The sequence below is a fragment of the Bombina bombina genome, chromosome 1, assembly GCF_027579735.1.
Source record: "Bombina bombina isolate aBomBom1 chromosome 1, aBomBom1.pri, whole genome shotgun sequence".
NCBI lineage: Eukaryota > Metazoa > Chordata > Amphibia > Anura > Bombinatoridae > Bombina > Bombina bombina.
This window is the reverse complement of record NC_069499.1, coordinates 687,123,884-687,147,176: the sequence shown is the minus strand read 5'-3', so window position 1 is coordinate 687,147,176 and position 23,293 is coordinate 687,123,884. Positions and strand designations below refer to the sequence as shown.

Here is a 23,293-nt window from a genome sequence, read left to right as displayed (position 1 = left end):
GGAGAGAGAGACAGAAGGGAGGGAGAGAGAGGGGAGAGAGACAGAGGGGAGAGAGAGAGAGAGAGAGACAGAGGGGATAGAGACAGAGGGGAGAGAGACAGAGGGGAGAGAGACAGAGGGGAGAGAGAGAGACAGAGGGGAGAGAGAGAGACAGAGGGGAGAGATAGAGACAGAGGGGAGAGAGAGAGACAGAGGGGAGAGAGAGAGACAGAGGGGAGAGAGAGAGACAGAGGGGAGTGAGACAGACAGAGAGACAGAGGGGAGAGAGAGAGACAGAGGGGAGAGAGACAGAGGGGAGAGAGACAGAGGGGAGAGAGACAGAGGGGAGAGAGACAGAGGAGAGTGAGAGAGAGAGGGGAGAGAGTGAGAAAGAGAGGGGAGAGAGTGAGAGAGAGAGGGGAGAGAGTGAGAGAGAGAGGGGAGAGAGTGAGAGAGAGAGGGGAGAGAGTGAGACAGAGGGGAGAGATATACTGCATTGTGCAGTGTGCACAAGATGGCTGCTCATTCTGTAAAATAAATTTTGTAAGCAGAGAAGATGTCAGACTCAGACACTCAGTAGTAGGTGTAGGCAGCAACACTGACCGGGTCAGACTCAAAATTTAACATCAGAGAGGGGGAGGCCACTATTCTCTGCCTTATAATCCCGGTCAGTTTTGCTGCCTACTACTGAGTGTCTGAGTCTGACATCTTCTAGTCTGCTTACAACATTTATTTTACAGAATGAGCAGCCATCTTGTGCACACTGCACAATGCACATAATATATTTAATATATTATGTGCATTGTGCAGTGTGCACAAGATGGCTGCTCATCATTCTGTAAAATAAATGTTGTAAGCAGACTAGAAGATGTCAGACTCAGACACTCAGTAGTAGGCAGCAACACTGACCGGGACCATCAGGCATAAAGTTAATTTAACATCATAGGGGGCGGGCGGCCACTACTCTGCCTAACTGCCTTAGTGCCCACTGTCTACTGCCTACAAAATCACAAGATGCCGGCTGCTCATTTACATTTTACATTTTAGTAAGCAGAGGAGAAGATGATGTCACATCAGAGTCTCATTACATGTCATTGACGCCCGGTCACTCACTCATCAGTTATCACACAGTCCCCCTCTGCTCTGATGTTAAGTGTCTGTGTGAGACTCACACAGACACTTAACATCAGAGCAGAGGGGTGGGGGGGCGGCGGCCGCGGCCACTACTTGTCTGTCAGTCTCCACTCTCTGCCTTATTATATACTGCAGTGCTCACAATAAATCATCACATCACAGTCACACACGATGGCTTGTCATTCTGACTTACTTGTGTGACTGTGTTGGTGACTCGGCGTCGGCGACGGCTCCTCAGTGACCAGGCAGGACCAGGGGGCAGCAGCAGCTGCGATTAGCTCAGGCTCCACTCACTGACAGTCCCAAACAGTTAGCAATGAGCTGTGGCACTGACTGTTGTTCCCGCGCCGTCAGACTGCTCCTTGTTGCGCATGCGCAATAGGCACCATACAGCAGGGCCAGGGAGTCAACCAGTGTTGATTGGCTGAGCCGGTCTCCCAGGGAAAATACGAGGCCTCATCAGAGGTGCCTCTTTCACAGTTTTTTCAGCTGCGCTGCTGCTGCAAATCACCACCGGGTGGTGCTGCAGAGCGGCTAGTAATAAAAATACATGTAAAATATTGCGCAATAGAGAAACACCAGAATCCAGTGCCTCTCTATTGCACAATATTATAGAGCTAGAAATGTTTTTTTTTTAAAATAAAATTATATATATTTTTTTCATTTGTCCCAAATGGCAGGTGCGGCAGTGCCTCACCTGCCTCCTATGAGTGCACGTCACTGTCAGTGACGTGCAGTGAGGTCAGAGGCAGGTGAGGCACTGGCTAGGATATGCCTTCATTCTTTAGATATCCTTTGTTGAAGAAATAGCAATGTACATGGGTGAGCCAATCACATGAGGTATCTATTGTGCAGCCATCAATCAGCAGCTACTGAGCATATTTAGATATGATTTTCATTTAAGGATATCAAGAGAATGAAGGAAATTAGATATTAGATTATAAATTGGACAGAGGGGGTGGGAGAGACAGGGAGAGAGAGATAGTCAGAGAGACAGAGGGGGGGAGAGAGACAAAGAGACAGAGGGGAGAGAGAGACAAAGAGAGACAGAGGGTAGAGAGACAGAGAAAGAGACCATGGGGGAGAATGAGACACGTAAGGAGAGAGACCAAGGGGGTGGGAGAGACAGGGAGAGAGAGATGGGGAGAGAGAGAGAGAGAGAGAGAGAGAAGAGAGAGACACACAGAGGGGGAGAGAGAAAGAGAGACACAGAGGGGAGGGAGATAGACAGAGGGGGAGGGAGAAAGGGAGAGACAGAGGGGGAGGGAGAAAGGGAGAGGGGGAGGGAGAGAGAGAGAAGACAGAGGGGAGAGAGAGACAGAGGGGAGAGAGAGAGACAGAGGGGAGAGAGAGAGACAGAGTGGAGAGAGAGAGACAGAGGGGAGAGAGACAGAGGGGAGAGAGAGAGAGAGACAGAGGGGAGGGAGAGAGACAGAGGGGAGGGAGAGAGACAGAGGGGAGGGAGAGAGACAGAGGGGAGGGAGAGAGACAGAAGGGAGGGGGAGAGAGACAGAAGGGAGGGAGAGAGAGACAGAAGGGAGGGAGAGAGAGGGGAGAGAGACAGAGGGGAGAGAGAGAGAGAGAGAGACAGAGGGGATAGAGACAGAGGGGAGAGAGACAGAGGGGAGAGAGAGAGACAGAGGGGAGAGAGAGAGACAGAGGGGAGAGATAGAGACAGAGGGGAGAGAGAGAGACAGAGGGGAGAGAGAGAGACAGAGGGGAGAGAGAGAGACAGAGGGGAGTGAGACAGACAGAGAGACAGAGGGGAGAGAGAGAGACAGAGGGGAGAGAGACAGAGGGGAGAGAGACAGAGGAGAGTGAGAGAGAGAGGGGAGAGAGTGAGAAAGAGAGGGGAGAGAGTGAGAGAGAGAGGGGAGAGAGTGAGAGAGAGAGGGGAGAGAGTGAGAGAGAGAGGGGAGAGAGTGAGACAGAGGGGAGAGATATACTGCATTGTGCAGTGTGCACAAGATGGCTGCTCATTCTGTAAAATAAATTTTGTAAGCAGAGAAGATGTCAGACTCAGACACTCAGTAGTAGGTGTAGGCAGCAACACTGACCGGGTCAGACTCAAAATTTAACATCAGAGAGGGGGAGGCCACTATTCTCTGCCTTATAATCCCGGTCAGTTTTGCTGCCTACTACTGAGTGTCTGAGTCTGACATCTTCTAGTCTGCTTACAACATTTATTTTACAGAATGAGCAGCCATCTTGTGCACACTGCACAATGCACATAATATATTTAATATATTATGTGCATTGTGCAGTGTGCACAAGATGGCTGCTCATCATTCTGTAAAATAAATGTTGTAAGCAGACTAGAAGATGTCAGACTCAGACACTCAGTAGTAGGCAGCAACACTGACCGGGACCATCAGGCATAAAGTTAATTTAACATCATAGGGGGCGGGCGGCCACTACTCTGCCTAACTGCCTTAGTGCCCACTGTCTACTGCCTACAAAATCACAAGATGCCGGCTGCTCATTTACATTTTACATTTTAGTAAGCAGAGGAGAAGATGATGTCACATCAGAGTCTCATTACATGTCATTGACGCCCGGTCACTCACTCATCAGTTATCACACAGTCCCCCTCTGCTCTGATGTTAAGTGTCTGTGTGAGACTCACACAGACACTTAACATCAGAGCAGAGGGGTGGGGGGGCGGCGGCCGCGGCCACTACTTGTCTGTCAGTCTCCACTCTCTGCCTTATTATATACTGCAGTGCTCACAATAAATCATCACATCACAGTCACACACGATGGCTTGTCATTCTGACTTACTTGTGTGACTGTGTTGGTGACTCGGCGTCGGCGACGGCTCCTCAGTGACCAGGCAGGACCAGGGGGCAGCAGCAGCTGCGATTAGCTCAGGCTCCACTCACTGACAGTCCCAAACAGTTAGCAATGAGCTGTGGCACTGACTGTTGTTCCCGCGCCGTCAGACTGCTCCTTGTTGCGCATGCGCAATAGGCACCATACAGCAGGGCCAGGGAGTCAACCAGTGTTGATTGGCTGAGCCGGTCTCCCAGGGAAAATACGAGGCCTCATCAGAGGTGCCTCTTTCACAGTTTTTTCAGCTGCGCTGCTGCTGCAAATCACCACCGGGTGGTGCTGCAGAGCGGCTAGTAATAAAAATACATGTAAAATATTGCGCAATAGAGAAACACCAGAATCCAGTGCCTCTCTATTGCACAATATTATAGAGCTAGAAATGTTTTTTTTTTTAAATAAAATTATATATATTTTTTTCATTTGTCCCAAATGGCAGGTGCGGCAGTGCCTCACCTGCCTCCTATGAGTGCACGTCACTGTATGTAGTGTGTATGTATCTGCGTGTATAAGTGTATGCTATGTAGTGTGTGTGTGTATCTGTATGTATAAGTGTATGCTATGCAGTGTGTGTGTATCTGCATGTGTAAGTGTATGCTATGTAGCGTGCTACTGTGCATTTTTGCTGACTTTAAAGGCCAGAATCTAGAATATTAATGGGGAATGCAGAGAGAAGTTTTAAAGAATTTATTAATAAATGTGCAATTAAGATAAAAATATTTAACAATGTCTTTTCAAATACAGCGCTCACATAGCCATACCAGTGGTTTGAGCTTGTGTTTGATTTGCTGCCTAAGTGTATTAAAATATATGACTTTATTTAGAATTTTATTTTTATTACTTTGGTCTTATGATTTTTAAGCCCCACCCACCACATTTCAATTTTTTTGCGGGGGGGGGGGGGGTGTCCCTCTTTTGAATTTTGAAATGTTGGGAGGTATGGTTTTCTGTTAAGATATAAGGATTTGAACTTTTAGTTAATGTTAAAATTTGAAGACTCTGTACAATATATATTGCTTTCTTTGTTTTATTGTTTGTTATGATTTTGAGTGCACATTCTCCAAAGCTCTAATAAAAAAATAAATAAAAAAAAAAAGCTTAGATGCCTTCTTTTTCAAATAAAGATGTAAATATAGCCACCAATTAGCAAGAGCTACCCAGGGTTCTGAACCAAAAATGGGCCGGCTCCTAAGATTACATTACTTAATTTTTAAAATAAAGATACCAAAACAACAAAGGAAATTTGATAATAGTTGTGAATTAAAAAGTTGCTTCAAATTGCATGCTCTATTTGAATCATGAAAGAAAAATTTTGGGTTTAATATGCCTTTAATCTTTAAGTTATCAACGAAAATATAAGCAAAAAATTAGTTTTATTGAATAATGCATATTATAACACAGGAGCCGGAAAGTCTGGAAGTGTTTTGTTTTATTAGTATTAGAACGTTTGTAAAATCTATATAGGGACATAACACTTTAGTTACATTAAAGTGTTATCAGTATAGCCACCGGAATATAAAAGATCCCTTTTTGCACATATAAAACACATGATGATCAATTGTGTCACCGTAAACACATTCACATAATGATGCAGCAGTGATTCAGACACAACCAGCCTGGCAATAATTCAGCACATTGAGGTTAGCGTTCGTTCACTCATATGATAGCCTTTCTGATTGGAAGCGCTACATGCTGGCTAGTTTAGGATTGGCTGGTTCTCCTAACCGGCCTAGGATTGGCTGGATCCCCGGACTGGCCTGTGGCTCTCTCTTGTGCTGTAGAGGGCGTAGAGCTGTGAACTGGGCACCCGAGAAAGCGTGCGAGAGGAATCTGGGCCTAGGCGGTATCGCGTCCAGCCGTAGCTGGTACTTTTATTCAGTAATTATTCTATTTTCGAATTGTTTACAGGCCACGTTCTCACTGGAAGGTAACCGATGGGGCGTTACGACGCCAACCTTGTTACATAAACCCCAAACGTTGCAGTGTTGTGGGTGTCAACTGTGTATCTCCAGCATGTCTGAAGGCCTGTTCGAGAAGTTCCTGGCCCCCGATGACCCGTTTCCCCTGCTGTCCCAGCGAGGCAGTGTAAGCGAGGAGGGTTGCCTGGATGTCAGTGACTTTGGGTGCCAGCTGTCTTCCTGTCACCGTACGGACCCATTACATCGTTTCCACTCCAACAGGTGGGTGTCTGGCCCACTGCACATGCTAATCTTATTAGATTTTAATTTAAATAGTGATTGAGGGCTCCCCGAGCTTATTACAGTTTGCCAAATTAAAGGACCATTTACTTATAAAATTCGGTAATGGCTTCTAAATACATGGGTTCAAGCAAATGAGACCCTTTTCAGGGTGCTAAAACTTCTGTTTCTCTTCTCAATATTGTTTTAAAAACCTGAGACTTAAAAAAAAACAAAACAAACAACAAAAAAGCCTGCCTTGTTAATTGTTTATACTTTTGCTAATGTGTGAGTGATGGGCAAATGTTTTGGAAAAACAAAGTCAACATGATGCAAAACCGTTCTAGTGACTGTTAAAGGGACACTGAACACAATTTTTTTTTCTTTCATGATTCAGATAGAACATGCAATTTTAAGCAACTTTCTAATTTACTCATATTTTCATTTTTTTTCATTCTCATGCTATCTTTATTTGAAAAGCAAGAATGTAAGCTTAGAAGCCGGACCATTTTTGTTTCACAACCTGGGTTGTGCTTGCTGATTGGTGGCTAAATGCACCCACCAATAAACAAGTGCTGTCCAGGGTTCTGAACCACACATTGGCTGACTCGTTAGCTTAGATGCCTTTTTTTCAAATAAAGATAGCAAGAGAAAGAAGAAAAAAATGATAATAGGAGTAAATTAAAAAAATTGCCTGCTCTATCTGAACCATGAAAGAAAAAAATTGGGTTTAGTATCCCTTTAAAGTGATGGTAAAATTTACATATTTTTAAATCTGGCCTGAAATCTAATCAATATTTTAGATGGACTTCAACTGATCACTTTTAATAAATATGCGCTGTAACTTAGTTTTTAATCTAGACATGCCATTCTAATACCCCGCCCTCCGACCGCGCACTTCAAAACTAATTTTTTGTGAGGTAATGGTTTGAACTGTTCTCCAATCGGCGCTCTAGCTGTACGGCACTTTTTTGTATCTAGGGCGGCGATTGTCGAACAATTCAAAACACAAAAACGGGGTATTGCAATGGAATGGCTAGATTAAACAGTAAGTTAGAAGTGATCAATTTAAGTCCATCTAAAATATCGCTTAGATTCCGTAGCTAATTTTAAAACGTGCTCCATTATCCATATATTTTAATATAATTATTTTACTTACAGTATAAACTGTTTGTTTTTAAAATTTTGGTGAAACTAACAGTCTGCCCGATTGTTTACATTTAGGTCCATGGATGGATATGGATATATATATATATATATATATATATATATATATACACAGGTGGCCCTCGGTTTACAACGGTTCAATTTACACAGTTTCAGAATAACAACCTTTTTTTCCAGTCATGTGACTGCTATTGAAAAGCATTGAGAAGCAGTGCATTTATTAAAATAGCCAGGTGGAGCTGTCCTCTTGTGTTGCAGCAAAACCAAGCAAGCTGAAATTAATCAGTTTAACCAGACATGAGCTATTGAGCAGATTTCAAAGGAACAAGATCTTCCTGTCTATAAATCAGTCCAGATTGGAATGCATAGAAAGAACTGTTTGCTGAAAAATGCAAGTGAAGTCTGTGTTGTGTGATTATTTTATTAGGTTTATTATGCTGTTTAGCAAATGTTTTTGTTCATTTAACTTAGTTTAATTATATATTCTGTGTTGTGTGATTATTTTATTAGGTTTATAATGCTGTTTAGCATTTAAAGTCTTCATTTCAAAGCTTTAAATATAATGTATTAGGTGTTACTTATGCCAATGTTGAGAGGGGCCTGGAACCTATCTTCCTCACTTCCCATTGACTTACATTATAAACTGGGTTTCAATTTACAACGGTTTCGATTTACAACCATTCCTTCTGGAACCTAACCCCGGCGTAAACTGAGGGCTACCTTTATCTTTATCTTAGGAGCAGGCCCATCTTTGGTTTAGCACCTGGGCAGGACAAGCAATTTGTGCCTTAAGAATTAACATTCCTTTTCTTCACAGCAAATTTTTATAAAAAGTTGAGAAATAGACCTTTAAAGTGATGGTAAATACGAGTGCTTAACAAACGCTAGGATTTACCATCACTAAAATTGAAAGTTGAGTTTAAGTGATCTGTTAAAAAAAAAAAAAAAAAAAAAAGAAAAAAAAAAGAGCACTGCGCTCTTCTAAAGGGGTACTCACTTTTGTTGCCAACGGTACATTACTGGCTGTGTGTTGTTATTTTGAGGGGACAGCAAATTTACACTGTTATACAGGCTGTACACTCACTACTTTACATTGTAGCAAAGTGTCATTTCTTCAGTGTTGTCACATGAAAAGATATAATAAAATATTTATATGTGAGGGGTGCACTCACTTTTGTGGGATACTGTATATATTTTTCTTTTTTTCCACCTTGTTTTGGACTGACAGAGGAGTTGGTCTGTGTATACAGGCTACACATACTTTTGATTCTCGCTCAAAAATACCAAATGTTTTCACCAATTTTTTTTTTTAACTCTTATGTTTTGAGATAGTTGACTTCAGAACTCTTTGAAGGTAAGTTCCCACGGGAAAAGGGCTCCCAATTCCCCCTGTATTTGTTAAATTTTGTCTGCTTTCTCATATTGTACTGTCCTTTTATCTTTGTTACCCATGGACAGCGCTGCGGAATCTGTTGGCGCTTTATAAATAAATAAATAAATAATAATAATAATAATATCAAAATTCTAAAGCTATACTCCCCATATAATTTAAAGGGAGCTGAAACCCACAAAAAATCTTTCGTTATTCAGATAGAGCATACAATTTTAAACAACTTTCCAATTTACTTTTATTACCTAATTTGCTTTTTTTTCTCTTAGTATTGTTTGTTGAACACCATAGGTGTTGAGAACCGTGTGTATTACGTACATACTATCAGGATAGGATACAGAGAGAGGTAAATTTGATAGCACAATAAACTGGAAAGTTGTTTTTAAATTGCACGCTCAATCTCATCAATTATTGTATAAACACCTGAAGTAAGAAAAGCTACTTGTGTCCTTTCTTTTTAAGGTACTGAAGTCTTGGTGCTTGTGTGCAATCTGTCTTAGCTTCTCTTTGCCTTTTTATTTAAAAAAAAAATAATTGAATAGGCATTAAGCATAAGCACCCCATAAAATTAAAGGGATAACGTAGTAGGTAATTAGCTGATTAGAGTTCATTATATGCATAGCAGCTGCTGGGACACTCTATTTCAAATGGGCTGGGCTCTCACTCTCTGCCACCCCCAATGAAGGCAACAATTAATCGGTAATGAGATTCTTTGACAACTATTTTTATGATCAATCTTACCGATTAGTTGTTGCCCTATAGCTTTTCAAAAGTCACTACTGTAATATTGACAAATTCAGTACAGGCTATTTCAACAAGCCAACTCGGCTGTTTCACATGACAAAAAAAGGTAAAGGAGCCATTCATAAATAATGTAATACACACTGCACCATCACTAAAAATAAACATAAGTTTCTCTCATTGTTTCGTAAAAAACGTTAAACTCACCTTATCTGTAAGGAAAGAAAATTGCTAACACAGTGCCTCCGGCTACCCACGTCACAACTCTTTCTTCAATGAGGTGACATTTTCACCTCTAGACCAATAGCCGTGTGTGTCAACTGACATCCTAGCACGGCTATTGGTCTAGAGGTGAAAAGTCACCTCATTGGAGAAAGCGCTGTATTAGCGATATGCTTTACTTACAGATAGGGCAAGCTTAATCCGTTTTTTTATGAAACGGTGAGAGAAACCGTTTTTTTTTTTTTTTTTTTTTTTTTTTTTTTTTTTTTTTTTTTTGTGATGGTAAAACCTAGCGTTTGTTATACGCTTGGATTTACCATCACTTTAATAAAGAGCAGGAGCAAAGGACGTCCTATCCTTAGGGGAGTTGGCATTTTTTTTTGCAAGGTTTAAAAATGTAACTCATCGTTGCCTTGCTCCTACTCTTCACTGTATATGTGCTTCTATATAGTTTTAAAGACACATGTATCTTTCTATACAGGGAGTGCAGAATTATTAGGCAAATGAGTATTTTGACCACATCATCCTCTTTATGCATGTTGTCTTACTCCAAGCTGTATTGGCTCGAAAGCCTACTACCAATTAAGCATATTAGGTGATGTGCATCTCTGTAATGAGAAGGGGTGTGGTCTAATGACATCAACACCCTATATCAGGTGTGCATAATTATTAGGCAACTTCCTTTCCTTTGGCAAAATGGGTCAAAAGAAGGACTTGACAGGCTCAGAAAAGTCAAAAATAGTAAGATATCTTGCAGAGGGATGCAGCACTCTTAAAATTGCAAAGCTTCTGAAGCGTGATCATCGAACAATCAAGCGTTTCATTCAAAATAGTCAACAGGGTCGCAAGAAGCGTGTGGAAAAACCAAGGCGCAAAATAACTGCCCATGAACTGAGAAAAGTCAAGCGTGCAGCTGCCAAGATGCCACTTGCCACCAGTTTGGCCATATTTCAGAGCTGCAACATCACTGGAGTGCCCAAAAGCACAAGGTGTGCAATACTCAGAGACATGGCCAAGGTAAGAAAGGCTGAAAGACGACCACCACTGAACAAGACACACAAGCTGAAACGTCAAGACTGGGCCAAGAAATATCTCAAGACTGATTTTTCTAAGGTTTTATGGACTGATGAAATGAGAGTGAGTCTTGATGGGCCAGATGGATGGGCCCGTGGCTGGATTGGTAAAGGGCAGAGAGCTCCAGTCCGACTCAGATGCCAGCAAGGTGGAGGTGTAGTACTGGTTTGGGCTGGTATCATCAAAGATGAGCTTGTGGGGCCTTTTCGGGTTGAGGATGGAGTCAAGCTCAACTCCCAGTCCTACTGCCAGTTTCTGGAAGACACCTTCTTCAAGCAGTGGTACAGGAAGAAGTCTGCATCCTTCAAGAAAAACATGATTTTCATGCAGGACAATGCTCCATCACACGCGTCCAAGTACTCCACAGCGTGGCTGGCAAGAAAGGGTATAAAAGAAGAAAATCTAATGACATGGCCTCCTTGTTCACCTGATCTGAACCCCATTGAGAACCTGTGGTCCATCATCAAATGTGAGATTTACAAGGAGGGAAAACAGTACACCTCTCTGAACAGTGTCTGGGAGGCTGTGGTTGCTGCTGCACGCATTGTTGATGGTGAACAGATCAAAACACTGACAGAATCCATGGATGGCAGGCTTTTGAGTGTCCTTGCAAAGAAAGGTGGCTATATTGGTCACTGATTTGTTTTTGTTTTGTTTTTGAATGTCAGAAATGTATATTTGTGAATGTTGAGATGTTATATTGGTTTCACTGGTAAAAATAAATAATTGAAATGGGTATATATTTGTTTTTTGTTAAGTTGCCTAATAATTATGCACAGTAATAGTCACCTGCACACACAGATATCCCCCTAAAATAGCTATAACTAAAAACAAACTAAAAACTACTTCCAAAACTATTCAGCTTTGATATTAATGAGTTTTTTGGGTTCATTGAGAACATGGTTGTTGTTCAATAATAAAATTAATCCTCAAAAGTACAACTTGCCTAATAATTCTGCACTCCCTGTATGCTGTCATGGAAGGGCCTAAGATTTAACAAAGGTAAATTTGACAATGGAAATAATATGGAAAAAGTTTTTAATTTTTCCCTAAATCTCTAAATCATGACATTTTTTTAAATATATTTTCCATACTTATCTAGGTGGAACTTGACGTCTTGTGGAACTAGTGTGGCTAGTTCTGAATGCAGTGAGGAATTATTTTCTTCAGTTTCAGTCGGAGACCAAGATGACTGCTATTCCCTGCTGGATGATCAGGAATTCACATCTTTCGATCTGTTTCCTGAGGGGAGCGTCTGCAGTGATGTTTCTTCATCAATTAGTACATACTGGGACTGGTCTGATAGCGAGTTTGAGTGGCAAGTATGTGAAGCTTTTTTTTTCTTTTTCTCTTATTAAAGTGAATGTCAATTTTGATGCTAAAGTGCCCGGTTCTTAAAAATTTGATTAAAAACAGGGGCACTTTAATTCATCAAAATTTACATTTCACTCCTGTTGAGAAAAAAACTTACCTTTTAATCTTCACAGCAGCTCCAGCTTCCTCCATCCGTCGCAAAGCCTCTTCCTGGGTCTAAAATGAGGAATCTGGCATCCTCCAATCACAGCGTTGAATCAGACACTGGTTCCCTCGGGGGGAAGCCGTGATTGGAGGATGACCTATCCATCTTTTCTGACATCAGAAATGGCTTGCAACGACCGGAGGAAGCTTGAGCTGCTGTGAATATTAACAGGAGTGAAATGTACATTTTGATGAATTAAAGTGCCCCTGTTTTTAATCTAATTTTTAAAAACCGGGCACTTTAGCATCAAAATTGACATTCACTTTAAAAAAAAAAATGCAGATACTTATGACAAAGTAGATTTTTCTAGTGGCTCAAAAGCCTTGAATAATGTAACCGAACTAGTAAGAAGCCATCATTAATAGCTAAACCTATAGGTTAGTAGTTCAGTAAGAAGGTATGTCTGTTTAATATACATCTAGGAAAATACCATTGTCATTGTTTTAAAATATTATATGTGTATGTGTGTTTAATAAATATGTACAAATTTCCAAATCTGAAATCCAAACTCCTTTTATTGTAGGGATACTGACCCCAATTTTTTTTTTTCTTTCATGATTCTGATACAGCAGGCAATTTTAAGCAAATTTCTAATTTACTTCTGTTATCAATTTTTCTTCATTCACTTGGTATCTTTATTTCAAAAAGCAGGAATGTAAACTTAGGAGCTGGCCCATTTTTGGTTCTGCACTCTGGATAGCACTTGCTGATTGGTGGCTAAATGTACCCACCCATAAGCAAGCGCTATCCAGGCTTCTGAACTAAAAATGGGCTGGCTCGTAAGCTTACATTCCTGCTTTTTGAAATAAAGATACCAAGAGAATGCAGAAAAAATGATAACAGAAGTAAATTAGAAATTTGCTTAATTTTTTTCTCTCTCCCCTTTTGCCCTCCCGCTCAGTTTAAATTCTGTAGATAATATAGAATGGCTCTACAGTTAAATATTTCATCTTGGAATGTTGGGGGAATTACTTCCCCCATAAAATGTAAACAGATAATAGCACAGCTAGGCAGATATTCCCCTGATATTAGATTGGTACAATAAACACATCTGTAAGAGAGTGAACTATGTAAATTAAAGTCCCAGTGGGTTGGAGAAGTTCTAGCCACTCCTTGCTCTAAAAGGAAATGCGGGGTAGCGATTTTATTATTATTAAGATGGAATGTGATCCAAAGAGCAGATGTATTATTTTTCAAATCCTAATCTCTGGTATACAGTATATGATCTAATGTGTATGGCCCCAATCACTTTTCAATCGAATTTTGGAATATGATTAAAGGTAAACTATTTAGTAGTAATAGGTTAATTCTGGGTGTGGATTTTAATATGACTCTGTCACCTAAGTTAGATAGATCACCATATAAAGATCTACCAGGGCACAAGAAAATTGCTTTATACATTAAAACATTTTGCTCTGCTTTAAAATTGCAAGATATTTGGAGGATTACATTTCCGGATACTTCTGCATATTCCTGTGAATCCAAATCATATTGATCTTACTCAAGAATAGATTATATTTTGATCTATGAGCAATTTTATATTATTGGAATCCGACTCAAGGATCCACGACATTAATCTTAGACCATGCAATCATTTCTGTTATGCTACATGTGACTAAATTGGAAGATAGTACAAATTTTAACTTTTTCATTTCCACGCTTTTTAAGAGGTAATGGTAAACTTAAGTGATTGACACAGCAATGGAAAGATTTCAGTTTTTTAATGAGTATTATGAGAAAATTATGATAAAATTGAAACCTATTGGGAAGCTGCGAAAGCGGTGTTGAGAGGGCAAATAAAAGTATATATCTGTCAGTGGGGAAAAAAAATCCACCCTTCTATTCTTGCGGATAGATTAAATATGTGCCTACATGAAATTATTCATCCAGACCAAACGGGTCTCATGCAAGGTAGAAATGTCACTTTATCTTCGGAAAGTGGAAATCACTTTTAAATTATTTCTGGAATAAAACCAATATTCAATGCAAAAGTAGGGGGGAAAAAAGTAGGAAAGTCGACTGATATAGCTGTACTTTCAGTTGATGCAGAGAAGGCTTTCCACTCTATCGCCTGGGACCATCTATTTTTTTTTTTTTCTCTTTAGCAGTTTGACTTTAATTGGTATTTTTTTTTTTTTGCAATTTATTTTAAAGATTTACAAGAATCCATTTTCTTCTCTCTTGATCAGTGGAAGCCTCTCGCCTAGAATTCTGCTAATTTGCGGGACACATCAGGGTTGCCCCCTGTCCCCCCTACTTTTTAATCTCTCTATTGAACCACTAGCTATATGGCTCCGTAATGATCTACAAGGGATAAGATTTGGTGTAGATTCCTTAATTTTGCTTTATGCAGATTTATTTTCTTGGAAAATACGGAAAAAACTATCCCTCAATTACTAGACATGTTCATGATCTTCAGTTCTTTTTCGGGATACAAGATTCATTTTCAAAAAAGTGAACTTTTATGGATACGAAAATTACTAAATAGTTATGTTAAATCACCCCTTTAAGACAACAGAGTATATTGATTATCTTGGAATAGCCCTACACAAAAATCTTAAATTTTGGTACAAGTTAAATTTTCCACAGGTGTTCCAAAAAGCTACTGCAGATCTTAAGAATTGGGCGACTGCCCATCTCTTTATCTGCAAGGGTAAACTTAATTAAAACTATTAAATTCCCCCGAATACTATACTTACTTCAAAACCTTCCTCTTTTCATATATAATGAAGAGCTAAATAAATTTTATTCCGCATGTTCACAATTTCTTTGGAAGAATCAAAAAGTTTGCATCTCTATTTCTAAACTAGCACAAAGAAGGTTTAATGCTTAGCTTGCTTTTCCGGGTATTAAACTTTATAATATATCCACTTTAGTCAAGATGGTGCTGGACTGGTTGACAGACCTAAATAACTTTGCTTCTATTGCAATATAAAATTCTATAATTTCTCCTATGTCTTTAAAAGCTATTCTTCATCTAATATATTGAACTTAATTACGTTTAAAAATATAATTTATTTGCGTGGCAAAAAATGTGTAAGCTCCTCAATCTAGATTTTAGACTTTCACCTTTTCTCCCTATTCAGGCGAATCCAGAGTTCACAAAAGGAATTCACTATTCGGTCTTTAATGATTGGTCCTTTTAAAGGGCTCAAATATTTCTATTAAGTATTCTCTTCAACTGGCAAATTGGTCTCCTTTTTAATCATTTAATTCGTACCTTTGAAATCCAGAGAACTAATTTATTTGCTTATTTCCAATTATGTAATTTTATTATTTCTATAAATTGTAATCTGGAAATGCTTTGTTGTTGGTCTGATATTAATAAACCTATCAGAAAGTTTGCTGTGGGCAAATGCTTTATCTCCCTATTATATAATATCTTGCTCTTCAAACAGGGCCAAATACATCTAAATAAAATATTGGCTCACTATCTACCATGTTTTCCCTTTCTGGAAATATCAAATATTAGACAGAGCTTCTTGTTGCTGGATAAGCTAGTAATTCCTATTGGATGGAAAGCATCTCAAAATAAATTAATTTATAACCCATATCTTTCTTCTGGTAAATTGGCAAAATTTTATAGTAATAAAGAGTTTTATTGTGCTAAATGCCAATTAGATTAAGCCGATACCTTGCATCTATTCTAGGGCTGTCCAAAAGTCCAACAACTTTTGTGTAAAATAAATTTTTGGTATAAGCTTTATTCGGACCATTTCAAAATCCTTCCCCATCATGTTATTTCCCCCTCCTCTATTTTGATAGGGTTATTACTAGACCTAATAATTATCAGAGTATAGGTACCCTTATTATGCTGTTGAGATACATGATTTTGAGGAAGTGGAAGGATTCTGCTCCTCCTAGTTTTGCTGGATTTCCAAATGCTTTGTTACAACAACTAATATTTGAAATACAGAACATAAATCTTCCTGCTGAAATAAGGTTGTTTTTTGATAAATGGTTATCAATAATTGAGACATACTCGTTAGCTATTCAAAAACAGATATTGAGCCCTTTATTTAATACAAAAACATTCATCAGAATGGTTCGGGCTGACATCCTTCCATTCCAACAGGCTTTGACTTCTCCCTAATCCCTAATCCCTACAATAGACAATGGATATTTGGACAATTTGAGAATTTTCTGTTGAAAAGAGGAGCGGGAGGTCACAGAGAGGATATAGTATTATTATCTATTTACTTTTTTTTGTTTATTTGTGTTGTGTGTCTATCATGTGTTGTGTGTGTGTTTTATTTATTTATTATATATATTTTTTTTTATAGTCTTTATTGAGGTTCAAATGCGTTTACAAAGCAAATGAGAAAGCAAATGACAAAGCAAATGAGAAAAGGTCATATCTGGGATACAAATATACATAGTATACAATATACCATGTCAGTAGTAATGATAATAAATAAAACAAACTGAATAAAAGGCAAACAAGCAAAGCTTTACCTATATAAGGGAACATTACTTTGAGTCAAGTAACTATTATCACCAAATGTACGCCAAAGGTAGAACCTCTATTTTTACTTATTATAGAGTGAATGAATACCCATCAGTAAATATCCAAGGCCTCATGTAAACCTAACTTATTGCATACGTATTCTAGGGGAAAAAGTAACTATACAAAGTATTCAAGATATTTAGTTTTAAATGAACTTGTGCTTAAACAAACAAATACTAATTGGTACTCATTGAACATATCATCTTCAATATATATAAATTAAACTCCAGGGTATTAGAAGGGTCACACTTAGACCCACAAAACAGCAAGGAATATAATAGACAATGGAGGATTTAAGGTAGATCTAAGAACCACTTTTGGGTCTAGGAATACTATAGTACAAACAAAGTATGGTACTTATATGATCTTGTTAATACTAAAACAATATGGAGTAACACAAATATAATAAGAGTTAGGCCTGTAGAGGATGTTTTACATGCAAAGTTTAAGTAACCTTTCTCCAACATTGGTATGTCCGGTCCACGGCGTCATCCTTACTTGTGGGAATATCTCTTCCCCAACAGGAAATGGCAAAGAGTCCCAGCAAAGCTGGCCATATAGTCCCTCCTAGGCTCCGCCCACCCCAGTCATTCTCTTTGCCGTTGCACAGGCAACATCTCCACGGAGATGGTTAAGAGTATGTGGTGTTTAGTTGTAGTTTTCTTATTCTACTATCAAGAGTTTGTTATTTTAAAATAGTGCTGGTATGTACTATTTACTCTGAAACAGAAAAGGATGAAGAATTCTGTTTGTGAGAGGAAGATGATTTTAGCAGACAGTAACTAAAATCGATTGCTGTTTCCACATAGGACTGTTGAGATGAAGTAACTTCAGTTGGGGGAAACAGTTAGCAGACTTTTCTGCTTAAGGTATGACTAGCCATAGATTTAACAAACATATCCAGCTTGGGTTGTCAGTTCTCCTACAGGAGAAACAAAACCATTGGGAATTCAGTAGCGCCCACTAGGGTCAAAACAAGCCCCCCAGGGGGGTCGGCATGGCTAGTGATAAAAGGCATGCACAGGTGCAACTACAGAGATTGTGTGGCCTGTGAGAAAGTTGAATGTGGGGAATCATTTCAGTCCACCGTCACAGGCCAACAATTTGAAATAAAAACATGCATCACGTGCAGGTCCAAATATGTGATATACTTAGTTACCTGCATTTTATGCAAGGTTCAATATGTAGGGTTAACTACACGCGAGATCAGGTCGAGGATTAGGGAGCATCTCTCTACCATCAGAGCAGGAAAATCAAGTACACCACTAGTGCAGCATTTCGCACTTGAACATTCAAAAAGCACAGAGAGTTTCAGGTGGAAAGCCATTGAATATGTACCATTGCCATCTAGAGGGGGGGACAGGGAGAAAGCCCTAGGTAGACAGGAGGTGTTCTGGATTTTCAAATTGAAGACCAGGACACCTTCAGGACTAAACTCAGCCTATGACTTGATAAATTATTGGTACTGAGAGGGACACCAAGAGTCCCATTACTATTGATACTATTGATATTGAATGGGGCAAAAGAGGTTAAATAGTTCTTCAAATACACATCTTAAAGGGTGTATATAATGGTTCCTTCAGCGAAGTATTAGACAGTATATTCCCATTACTACAATAAATGAAATAAAATAGATTATAGTATAGTTAGAGTGCATTTAACACATTCATGTAGAAAAGGGAAAAAGAGTAATCCTGATTTAGCAGGTGCACATATACAACATATGGTTTACGCTAAATACTAGACAGGAGTTTATTCCTATGTATTTATGTTTTTTATGATATTTCTACTGCCTTGTAGTTAAAGATATATGTGCATTTTTGGTTTCCATTTATATATACAGGGAATTAGGCATATTTGTTTTGTTCTGTTTAAAGAATATTTGTATCGTATTGTATAAAGTATTAATAAGATCTGGGTACAAGGAGTAACACGGAGGTTTAAACAGTACTTGCAGCTGTTAATTATTGATAGTCTTAATTATTGATAGTCCTGATTGGCTCAACGGATTGCCCAATGGGAGGAAGGTTAGCCCTTGAAAAAGGGCGCTTGTTTTTAAGTTTTACTCAGCTAAGACTACGGCAACACTGCCGAAACGCGTCAGCTGTTCAACCACCTTTACATCCCATTGAGCAATCAGCTGCTGTCAGCAAATACGGAGTTCATTTCATTTTTTGAAGCACTTCACAATTTGACATATGTTTTCGAGTGCTTTTATTGCAGCGTTTATGGTGAATAAAACGCTGATCCACACATCCACTGGTGCTCCTGTCTTTCTTTATTTACCTTGAATCATTGGATCCCTACGGAGAGCACAGTTGAGGCATTGCGCCTCCTCCCCTCCCCCTCCCGTGGATTGGATGGCGCACTCACCGGGTGATGATGTCACAGGCCGCAAGCCAATAGGAGGAGCCGCACGCGTCTGAGGAGGGCGGGGGTTCAAGCTGGTTATTGTCGACGAAACCAAGGAGCTCAATTTGGGGCTGAGGAGAAGAAAGTCGGCATACGGATACGGATTGCGGACGCCCGCTGATCAGGTTGCAGACCGCAGACTAACCACAGAAGAAACCCCTCCCTAGGACCGGACGCGGTAAGTCGACAGCACGTAAAGCTCTATTTCAGTGTGGAACTTTTGTTTGTTATAGCCATATTTCTAACAAGACTGTGTAATGCTGGAAGGCTGTCATTTCCCCTCATGGGGACCGGTAAGCCATTTTCTTAGTCTCAAACAGAATAAAGGGCTTAATATGGGCTATAAAACTGGTAGACACTTTTATGGGCTAAATCGATTGCTTTATTTGGACATTTTATACATGTTTATGCTGATAATTCACACTTATAAACTTGGGGAACGTTTTTTAACGTCAGGCACTATGTTAGACACCTTTTCCAGTCAGGAAGGGCCTTCCCAGTTGTAGGCTGAGCCTCATTTTCGCGCCATTACTGCGCAGTTGTTTTTGAGAGCAAGACATGCAGATGCATGTGTGAGGACCTGAAAGTAGTTGGAAAAGTTCCTAGAAGGCGTCATTTGGTATCGTATTCCCCTCTGGGCTTGGTAAAGTCACAGCAAAGGCTGTAGCTGGGACTGTATAGGGGTTAAATCTGTAACCGGCTCCGGTTTCGTTATTTTAAGGGTTAAAGCTCTGAAAATTGGTGTGCAATACTTTTAATGCTTTAAGACACTGTGGTGAAAGTTTGGTAAATTTTGAACAATTCCTTCATATTTTTTCACATATTCAGTAATAAAGTGTGCTCTGTTTAAAATTTAAAGAGACAGTAACGGTTTTGTTCTAAAACTGTTTTTGTGCTTTATTGACAAGTTTAAGCCTGTTTAACATGTCTGTGCCCTCAGATAAGCTATGTTCTATATGTATGAAAGTCAATGTGTCTCCCCCTTCAAAATTGTGTGATAATTGTGCCATAGCGTCCAAACAATGTAAGGACAGTACTGTCACAGATAATGAAGTTGCCCAAGATGATTCATCAGATGAAGGGAGTAGACATGGTTCTACATCATCTCCTTCTGTGTCTATACCAGTTTTGCCCACGCAGGAGGCCCCTAGTACTTCTAGCGCGCCAATGCTTATTACCATGCAACAATTGACGGCTGTAATGGATAACTCCATAGCAAATATTTTATCCAAAATGCCTGCATATCAGAGAAAGCGCGATTGCTCTGCTTTAAACACTGAAGAGCAGGAGGGTGCTGATGATAATTGTTCTGTCATACCCTCACACCAATCTGAAGGGGCCATGAGGGAGGTTTTGTCAGATGGGGAAATTTCAGATTCAGGAAAAATTTCTCAACAGGCTGAACCTAATGTTGTGACATTTAAATTTAAATTAGAGCACCTCCGCGCACTGCTTAAGGAGGTGTTATCTACTCTGGATGATTGTGACAACTTGGTCATTCCAGAAAAATTATGCAAGATGGACAAGTTCCTAGAGGTTCCGGTGCACCCCGACGCTTTTCCTATACCCAAGCGGGTGGCGGACATAGTGAATAAGGATTGGGAGAAGCCCGGCATACCTTTTTGTCCCCCCTCCTATATTTAAGAAATTATTTCCTATGGTCGACCCCAGAAAGGACTTATGGCAGACAGTCCCTAAGGTCGAGGGGGCAGTTTCTACTCTAAACAAGCGCACTACTATTCCTATCGAGGATAATTGTGCTTTCAAAGATCCTATGGATAAAAAATTGGAGGGTTCGCTTAAAAAGATTTTTGTACAGCAAGGTTACCTTCTACAACCCATTTCGTGCATTGTTCCTGTCACTACAGCAGCGTGGTTCTGGTTCAAGGAACTAGAAAAGTCTCTCAGTAGAGCGACTCCATATGAGGAGGTTATGGAAAGAGTTCACGCACTTAAGTTGGCTAAGTCTTTTATTTTAGATGCCGCTTTGCAATTAGCTAGATCAGCGGCGAAAAATTCAGGGTTTGCAATTGTGGCGCGCAGAGCGCTTTGGCTGAAGTCTTGGTCAGCAGATGTATCATCCAAGACAAAATTGCTTAACATCCCCTTCAAGGGTAAAACTCTCTTTGGACCAGAATTGAAAGAGATTATCTCAGACATCACTGGGGGAAAGGGCTACGCCCTCCCACAAGATAGGCCTTTCAAGGCCAAGAATAAGTCTAATTTTCGTTCCTTTCGTAATTTCAGGAACGGACCGGCCTCTAATTCTGCATCCTCTAAACAAGAGGGTAATGCCTCGCAGTCCAAACCAGCCTGGAAACCGATGCAAGGCTGGAACAAGGGTAAGCAGACCAAGAAGCCTGCTACCGCTAACAAAACAGCATGAAGGAGTAGCCCCCGATCCGGGACCGGATCTAGTGGGGGGCAGACTCTCTCTCTTTGCTTAGGCAAGAGATGTTCAGGATCCCTGGACGCTAGAAATAGTTTCTCAGGGTTATCTTCTGGAATTCAAGGAACTACCCCCAAGGGGAAGGTTCCACATGTCTCACTTATCCTCAAACCAAATAAAGAGACAGGCGTTCTTACATTGTGTAGAAGACCTGTTAAAGATGGGAGTGATACACCCAGTTCCAATGACGGAACAAGGAATGGGATTTTACTCAAATCTGTTCGTAGTTCCAAAAAAAGAGGGAACCTTCAGACCAATTCTGGATTTAAAGATCCTAAACAAATTTCTCAGGGTACCATCGTTCAAAATGGAAACCATTCGAACGATTCTACCCACTATCCAGGAAGGTCAATTTATGACTACCGTGGATCTAAAGGATGCGTACCTACATATTCCTATCCACAAAGAACATCATCAGTTCCTAAGGTTCGCCTTTCTGGACAAACGTTACCAGTTTGTGGCCCTCCCATTCAGATTAGCCACTGCTCCAAGGATTTTCACAAAGGTACTCGGGTCCCTTCTAGCGGTTCTAAGACCAAGGGGCATTGCAGTAGTACCATACTTGGACGACATTCTAATACAAGCGTCGTCCCTTTCAAAAGCAAAGGCTCATACAGACATCGTTCTGGCCTTTCTCAAATCTCACGGATGGAAGGTGAACATAGAAAAAAGTTCTCTGTCTCCGTCAACAAGAGTTCCCTTCTTGGGAACAATAATAGATTCCTTAGAAATGAGGATTTTTCTGACAGATGTCAGAAAGTCAAAACTTCTAAGCTCTTGTCAAGTTCTTCATTCTGTTCCACGTCCTTCCATAGCTCAGTGCATGGAAGTAGTAGGGTTGATGGTTGCAGCAATGGACATAGTTCCTTTTGCGCGAATTCATCTAAGACCATTACAACTGTGCATGCTGAAACAGTGGAATGGGGATTATACAGACTTGTCTCCAGTGATTCAAGTAGATCAGAAGACCAGAGATTCACTCCGTTGGTGGCTAACCCTGGACCACCTATCCCAGGGAATGAGCTTCCGCAGACCAGAGTGGGTCATTGTCACGACCGACGCCAGTCTAGTGGGCTGGGGCGCGGTCTGGGAATCCTTGAAAGCTCAGGGACTAAGGTCTCGGGAAGAGTCTCTTCTCCCGATAAACATTCTGGAACTAAGAGCGATATTCAATGCTCTCAGGGCTTGGCCTCAGCTTGCAAAGGCCAGATTCATAAGATTCCAATCAGACAACATGACGACTGTTGCGTATATCAATCATCAGGGGGGAACAAGGAGTTCCCTGGCGATGAAAGAAGTGACCAAAATAATACAATGGGCGGAGGATCACTCCTGCCATCTATCTGCGATCCACATCCCAGGTGTGGAAAACTGGGAAGCGGATTATCTGAGTCGTCAGACATTCCATCCGGGGGAGTGGGAACTCCACCCGGAGATCTTTGCCCAGTTGACTCAATTATGGGGCATTCCAGACATGGATGTGATGGCATCTCGTCAGAACTTCAAGGTTCCTTGCTACGGGTCCAGATCCAGGGATCCCAAGGCGACTCTAGTGGATGCACTAGTAGCACCTTGGACCTTCAACCTAGCTTATGTGTTTCCACCGTTTCCTCTCATTCCCAGGCTGGTAGCCAGGATCAAACAGGAGAGGGCCTCGGTGATCTTGATAGCTCCTGCGTGGCCACGCAGGACT

The 23,293-nt window shown here is 40.4% G+C and overlaps 1 protein-coding gene across 1 annotated transcript in view; it reads left to right on the top strand.

The window, feature by feature from the left end:
- The first annotated feature begins 5,706 nt into the window (after positions 1-5,706).
- FAM199X (family with sequence similarity 199, X-linked) overlaps positions 5,707-23,293 on the top strand; it is an 88,585-nt gene continuing 70,998 nt past the window's right edge. Inside the window, exons 1-2 of the mRNA XM_053699169.1 lie at positions 5,707-6,122; positions 11,816-12,035. Coding sequence (XP_053555144.1) covers positions 5,956-6,122; positions 11,816-12,035 — 387 coding nt within the window. The 5' untranslated portion in view covers positions 5,707-5,955. The remainder of the gene's footprint in view (positions 6,123-11,815; positions 12,036-23,293) is intronic.